The sequence below is a fragment of the Melanerpes formicivorus genome, unplaced genomic scaffold, assembly GCF_026170545.1.
Source record: "Melanerpes formicivorus ecotype bairdi unplaced genomic scaffold, bMelFor1.0.p_v2 SCAF_12, whole genome shotgun sequence".
In the NCBI taxonomy this organism is placed as follows: domain Eukaryota; kingdom Metazoa; phylum Chordata; class Aves; order Piciformes; family Picidae; genus Melanerpes; species Melanerpes formicivorus.
The window spans coordinates 16,492,807-16,500,361 of NW_027142364.1; the positions used below are offsets into that span (position 1 = coordinate 16,492,807).

Consider the following 7,555-nt stretch of genomic DNA (forward strand, 5'->3'; position numbering starts at 1 on the left):
CTGTGAGGAGAGGCTGAGGGAGCTGGGATTGTTTAGCCTGGAGAAGAGGAGGCTCAGGGCTGACCTCATTGCCCTCTACAACTACCTGAAAGGTGGTTGTAGCCGGGAAGGGGTTGGTCTCTTCTCTCAGGCAACCAGCACCAGAACAAGGGGACATAGTCTCAAGCTGTGCCAGGGGAGGTTTAGACTCGAGGTGAGGAGAAAGTTCTTCACCGAGCGAGTCATTTGTCATTGGAATGTGCTGCCCAGGGAGGTGGTGGAGTCACCGTCCCTGGAGGCGTTCAAGAGGAGATTGGACGTGGCACTTGGTGCCATGGTCTAGTCATGGGGTCTGTGTTGATAGGTTGGACTCGATCCTCGAGGTCTCTTCCAACCTTAGTTATACTGTGATACTGTGAAATGATTTGGTTGCACTTAAAGACTATATGAAATCATAAGTGAAACTATATTAAGGAAACAGAAGAAGCCTCACAACACATCGATGTTTTTGTTAGTCTGACTCACAATCAATATAGCAGCAATGGTATAAATTAGTCAGAAGTGGTCTTACCATTGATGATTGGTGGCATGGACAGAACAACTCCGTTGCTGTCATAGATGACAGGGTAAAGAGGCTTGTTTTCAATCAGGTGTAAGTAGTGCCGAAGGTGGCTGTCGGTCTGGAGGAACAAAAGCACAGCCTGAATTTCACACAAGCTCACTTGTGAACTTCCACAGTGCCACAATCCTTTGCTGACAGATTAGCAGGAATGTTTAAAGTCTCTCTGACACTCCTTATTTCCCAGCTCTCTTACTCGTCTTTAGTCAGAGACCTTTAAGAATTTATTGACTTCTACGACCAGTCTGTGTGCTCCCACATTTGTAATGATGATGATGATAAAAGTATAATTTTCAGATGCTGACATTTAAAGTGTCCCTCAAAAACACTGTAAAATTAGACCTGACAATTTTCTTCCTAGGAATTACCTAGTTTCATCAAGATACTGAGCCAAGAGCAGTGCCAGACTTAACTTGAGCCTTTTACACAGCTATAATTGCCTGGTACATAGTAGGGTAAATAACTGAACATCTTTCTCAAGTAAGTTGGCCAAATTAAAGTAACATTAAGCAAAATCTGTGATACTTACTCCAACTTTTTCTTAGCTTTGTACACTGAGTATCTTACCAGTATAGACAGAAAAACAGACAACTCTTTTACAGGATGCAGGTTGTTAATAACTTTGTACATGTTAAGAGCACCATGAACACCAGTCTTGATGTTGATAAATCAGATTAGTCTCAGTATAACATCAAACTCATTCTAAGAGTCATGCTCAGGTCTCTTCTCCCAGGCAACCAGCACCAGAACAAGAGGACACAGTCTCAAGCTGCACCAGGGGAGGTTTAGGCTGGAGGTTAGGAAGAAATTTTACACAGAGAGAGTGATTTGCCATTGGAATGGGCTGCCTGGGGAGGTGGTGGAGTCACCATCATTGGAGGTGTTTCAGGAGGAGACTGGATGGGGTGCTTGGTTGCATGGTTTAGTTGATTAGATGGGCTGGATAATAGGTTGGACGCGATGATCTTGAAGGTCTCTTCCAACCTGGTTTATTCTATTCTATCATGATTTATTTGTCTTGGATAATAAAGCATTACTGTTAATTTCTCATGTGTAAGCAAAATGTAAAATGTTCCATGAAGCTACAGAAGATATCTGTGTTTTGTTTGTAAAAACCAACTCTAAATAACAAGGATATGAGAGATGTCAAGCCTTGCAAACTTATTTTCCTGCATTTGGTGCATGAAGTCTGAAAAACCCCACTTACCCTGTACAAATCCATAATCTGTGAAGCTGTGTACTCCTGGGATTGATTCAAGGGCTTGAATTTAATTTCAGAAGGTGCTTTAGCTGTAAAAGTAAATGGACCAGAGATGGTGTCCAAGTCATGGGTACCTATTGCTACTAACGCTCTTCTCCTAGAAAGACAGAAGGCAAAACAATGATTTTACTGGATACTTGGAGATCCTTTGATGGGGTACCTCATGTTCTATACTTGTATGTATTCTACTGTGAAAAAGCAGAAGGGTAATGTTGAGAAACCTGGAGAAAAATCATACACACAGACACTATAAGCTACTTCAAATTTTAGCACTGACCTGCAAATATTTTGGTGTAGTTTTTCTTGAAGGTCAATGAAACTGTCGTAACGCTCCTTGGTAAAAGTTATATCACGAAGGACTGCAGCTACGGCATGAGGTCTGATTTGGCCAGTCTGCAGTTTACAATAACAACATGTGATGAACCTCAAGTACACAGAAAATTAGAACTGGTTAAATGTGAACTTTTCTTACTAAAATCCTTTTTTTGTAAAGCAGTAATCAAAAGGAGAATTCACTGAAATAAATCAGAATCCCAAAGGAGAAGAAAAACCCTGAACAAACCCACTCCAGGTCTGGTAGAGACAAGGAGGCTTCCAATATCCTGTGTAACAACCCAGACAGTCAACATAATGGGAGCATCAGAAACTGATTTGATCTGCTACTAGGTTCACCCCCCCAAATTTGTCTGCTGTTCCTCCCTCTCCCTAAAAATAAATCCCAATGAGTAGAGATAAATTTAATCCTTGTTCTTCAAGTAAGATTTCCAGTCTCCCTGCTCACATAATATAGGTATTGATAGCAGCCTTGCTGGTTCAGACACTCTCAATAAATGTACCAAGATGCAGAAAACACTTTTACCTCTTCAGTGATAATCAGCCTCTGCAGCTCACCCTGAGGTGGTATTATCTTTTCATACCTCGGTAGGTCTATCCTAGAATAAAATCAGAAATGAGTCTGTAACTGAAAGAAAGTTTGTTCTCAAAATGCAGGAAAGGAGAAATGTAGCAGCACTTCCAGGCAGAAAACTTTCTTAGTAACATTTCTTGGCATGTTAATTAGCTAAGTGTTTAAAATTTGTTTACTAAGGGATGGTAAAAGGATTAGTTAAGCAAAAAGAAAGGATTCAAGAAGATAATGTCACAGCAGAAAAGTGAAATAAGTTATTTCATCTGGTATTTACTAGAGGATCACAAGGAAGTTCCTCTCAAGGATTTCTTTACAGAGGCTAAGTCACAAACACAACAGCAGCTGAAGAGTTTTTCTAACAGATTCTAACTCCAGCAACGTTTTAGTCTAGTCTTTAAAAAGTATACAATATGCCCTTCCAGAAGAGAAGAGCTGATGAATCTTGAGATCATACTCAAAATCCAGGCAAGTGGCAAGTTTGGCTACTGACCTGACATAGACTTGATTTAAGCAAGTAACAAAGCACACACAAGTCTCAGCTCTGCATTACCTTCCCTTAAAGACCTGCAGTCCTCGGACCAAGCCTTCAAGGCAAAGAAGATCATAGCGATTGGCAGGAACATCAATTTTATAGAGAACAATCTCAGATGCACCCTTTGCCTTTTCTTCACCTTTTTCTTTACTTATGATATCTTTCTCAGATGTCTGAAATGAAGCAAAAATGTGGTTTTTAATTGGAGATATCTTAACTCTGACAGAAGTATGAGAGTAAGGTAACAGAACAGGAAAAATTAGAGACGATAGAAGCAAGAATCTCCAGGCTAGCAGATCGCAAGAGAGAAATGAGACCTTGTTTTTGACAACAGATCAGCAAATGACTGATATCATGTCATATCAAGTCCACTCCAAAACAAAGCATAACAGAGGATGTTCTGATGTCTTTTCATAAACATCATTAAAACATCATAGAATCGTGGCATACTCAAGGTTGGAAGGGACCTTTAAAGATCATCTAGTTCAAACCCCCTGCAGTCAGCAGGGTCATCTTCAACTAAATCAGGTTGTTCAAAGAGTCCTAAACAACCTGACCTGGAATGGTTCCAGGGATGGAGCATCTAGCACCTTCCTGGGCAACCTGGGACAGTGTTTCACTACTCTTCAGCGTAAAAAATAGATTCCTCGCATTTAGTCCAAATCTTCCTTCTGGTTTAAAACCATCACCCCTTGACCTGTCACAACAGGCCCTGCTAAAATGCCTGTCCCCATCTTTCTTACTGGCTACATGAAGTTTCCTCTGGAGCCTTCTCTTCTCCAGGCTGAAAAATCTTTACTCTCTTAGCCTGTCCTCACAGCAGAGAGGTTGCAGCCCTTAGATCACTTTTCTGCCTTCCTCAGGAGCCACTCCAAAAGGTTCATGTCTTTCCTGTTTTGAGGATTCTAGAGCTGGACTGCAGGTAGGGTCTCAGCAGAGCGGGGCAGAGGCAGAATCCCCTCCCTCACTTGCTGTCCATGCTGCTGAGGATGCAGACCAGGAGGCAGTAGGTTTCTGGGCTGTAAGTGAACATTACCAGCTCATGTCCAGCTTTTCACCCACCAGCAGCCCCCAAGTCCTCTTCTACAGGGCTACTCTCAATCCCATCACATCGAGTCTACTTGTCAGTCACATCAAAATAGGTTAGGTGAACAAGATTTATGTGGATGCAGTTAACAGAGCCAGCAAATTTTCACAGGTACAGAATCTAAATAAAACCGACATGGCATAGACATTTCCTTGGTGTGTGCTAGAGTGCACTGGCCAGCAACTCTTAGCAGATATAAATGCCACCAGTACACCACTACTGCTGAAAGAGTAACAAACAGGATCAGAGAATCACAGAATCTTTTAGGCTGGAAAAGACATTTAAGATCAGAGTCTGACCATATTAACTAAAACTGTTACTTACAACTTCATCAAGCTCCAAGCCAAATTCAAAGCAAAGCTCATTAAATTCTTCATCAGCTGTGAAGAAAGATCAATTTTGGTTAATAAACAAACTTTAGACTTAAATTATTTTTTTTTTAATGTTTATTTTAGATATTTTCAAGCAAGACAGAAATTCTGCCTTGAAAGTAAAATGTGAGTTTTGCACCTGAGGAGCAGTTTGTTTCCTACGTGTCGCATTCATTGACACATTCTCAGAGTCACAGCAAGGGGCTCTGAGTCTCACAGCAAAGCTTCACTACCAGCAACTCAGCCAACTCTGTCAGAGTAATGCTGAACTGAATAGATAATGGAAACAAGAGGGAGGAGCTGGACAGTTTCTGCCATCAGCTACTTCTTTAATCAGTCAGCTTGTCATCCAGAGGTTGCACTGAATGTGTCATGCGATGTGGGCAACACAACCCTGAAATGAAAATGGAGATTTGCATGTGTGTCTTCAAAGCTTACAAACTCCAGTGTGAGCTCAACTGCTGTGGGTCCCTAAACCCTCTTTCAGATGGAAAAACAGTCCTTAAGTGACATTTCTGAAGAGCTGGGAAAGGACTGAATGAAAATAAGGCTTGATTGTTTGCTTTGCCTAATCCCACCTCCTCTCTCTCTCTCTCTCGTTTTATTTCAGCAGTTCCCAAAACAGGCAGCAACTCCAGCCAGAAACAACAGTTTGGGAATTAAAGGTTCTAATTCCCTGAGTGATTTGGATGCAAACAGCACAGAATCACAGACCTTTAAAACCATTGAGCCCAACTGTTAACCTAGCACTGCCATCAGGCTGGAGAGTCCAGGGAGAAGACATTGCTTTAGTATACCATGGACTTAGGAAGAGCAGATGGCTGGGGACCAACCTTTATACAGACATGCAATTCCAGCATGACACGACTTGGAAGGGATCTCTGAGGATCATCTAGCCCTGCTAAAGCAGCGTCATCCAGAGCAGGTTGCCCAGGTTGTTTGGAATCTTTCCAGAGAAAGAGACTCCACAACCTTTCTGGGCAGTCTGGTCCAGTGCTCCAGCACCCGCACAAGAAAGTTTTTCCTCATGTTCAGATGGAACCTCCTGGGTTCTGGTTGGTGTCCACTGTGCCTTGTCCTAGCACCTGGGCCCTGCTGAAAAGACCCTGTCCATCCTCTGCCCCCAGCCCCGTTCAGATATTGATAAACATTGACAAGATCCCCTCTCAAGTCATCTTTTCTCCAGAATATACAGCTCCAGGTCTCTCAGCCTCTTTTTGTCAGAGAGCTGTTCATCACCTTTGTAGGATCCCCTGGACTCTCTCCAGTAGTTCCCTGTGTCTCTTGAACTGGGGAGCTCACAATTGGACACAGTAGTCCAGGTGTGGTCTCACTAGAGCAGAGTAGACCTGGAGAAGAACCTCCCTCAACCTGCTGACCATTCCTCTTCATGCACCCCACACCACCACTGGCCTTCTTGGCTATGAGGGTCTACTGCTAGCTCATGGGGAACTTCTTGTCCACCAGGAGGCCAACCTCTAGCCTGTACTGATGTAGGGGATGATTTCTACTCAGGTCCAGCACCCTATGCTTTCTCTTCTTGAACTTGATGAGGCTCCCCTCCACCCAACTGTCCAGCCTGTCCATGTCTCTCTGAATGGCAGCACTTCCTGACAGTGTGTCAGCCACTCCTACCTGTTTGATATCATCAGCAAACTTGCTGAGGGTCCACTCATTCTCCTCTTCCAGGAAGAGATGAAGATGGTGAACAAGACTAGACCCAGTACTGACCCCTGGGGAACACTGCGAGCTACCGGCCTCCAGCTATACTCTTGCACCGCTGATCACAACCCTCTAGGCTCTGTCCAGTTCTCAATTCACCTCCCTACCCACTCACACCTAACCCACGCTTTCTAGAGAAAAGTGTCTTGGAAGACAATGTCAAAACCCTTAAGGTCTGAGCCCTGGGATCTCCCCAAGGGTTAACTCAACTCCGCGGACCCGGGATAAGCAACCCCATCTCCGCCGCACTCCAGGGCTCGTCCGGGCCGGGACGAGCAACCGGTGGAAGGCGCCGCGATCGATCACAGCCCAGCGGCCGCGGTGACCGGAGGGACGGCCGACAGGGCCGCGGCCACCTCCTGAAACACCCAGAGGCTCCCCGGAAGCTTCGGCCAGGAGGCGCTGGGCACGGCGGTCCCACGCCGCCTCAGCCGACACCCCGCGGGGAACGGGCAGGAGCCACCCCAGCCGGTCAGTGACTCGGAGCGCGGCATGAGGCGATCCGCAGCCCCGCGCAGCACCCAGCCCTCCCAGCCCACTCACTGTAGCTCCTGCCCAGTGCCTGGAAGAGCAGATCTCGCTTCACGCTGACAGTCGGCATGGCGATAACCAGTTCGCCCGCACCGCGCCTGCGTCACCTCCCGCCAGGTCCCCGCCACGCTGTGCCTCTCTGCGCTGCCTGAAAGCCGATTTTCCTTCCTCAACCCCGTCCCCGCCGTTCCCCTAGCTGGCCGGCGTGCCGCTGAACAAGCACACAGGTCAGGCTCTCTTGGAATGAATGGGTCCGCCCGGCTCTGTGCCCAGGGAAGAGGCGGGCAGCGAGCCGAGCACTGGCGGCGCGGCGGGCAGCTACAGCCGTGACGCCAGCCCGTTGGCTGGGAGCCCCCGCGCCCCGCCAGCCGCATTCACCGGCGTCGGGCAGCGGCGGCGTGAGGGGTCGTGTGGCACGGCGAGCTGCGGCGGCTCCGCTGCTCCAGCGAGGACGTGGCTGCAGCCGGGATGGCGCTTTTGCAAGTGTTGGGGTGGTTTAGTTTCATAGCGGGTTGTGGAGGTTTTGACGATGCTGACATCGACAGC

At 46.3% G+C, this 7,555-nt stretch overlaps 1 protein-coding gene across 1 annotated transcript in view; it reads right to left on the bottom strand.

Annotated features, from left to right (window-relative positions):
• Positions 1 to 7,120, bottom strand: part of FARSB (phenylalanyl-tRNA synthetase subunit beta) — a 45,938-nt gene extending 38,818 nt beyond the window's left edge. The window contains exons 1-7 of the mRNA XM_068145486.1: positions 7,022 to 7,120; positions 4,710 to 4,765; positions 3,317 to 3,471; positions 2,719 to 2,791; positions 2,137 to 2,252; positions 1,806 to 1,956; positions 551 to 659 (exon numbers count right to left, since the gene is read on the bottom strand). Of these exons, the coding sequence (XP_068001587.1) occupies positions 551 to 659; positions 1,806 to 1,956; positions 2,137 to 2,252; positions 2,719 to 2,791; positions 3,317 to 3,471; positions 4,710 to 4,765; positions 7,022 to 7,079 (718 nt within the window). The 5' untranslated portion in view covers positions 7,080 to 7,120. The remainder of the gene's footprint in view (positions 1 to 550; positions 660 to 1,805; positions 1,957 to 2,136; positions 2,253 to 2,718; positions 2,792 to 3,316; positions 3,472 to 4,709; positions 4,766 to 7,021) is intronic.
• Between the last annotated feature and the right edge of the window lie 435 nt (positions 7,121 to 7,555).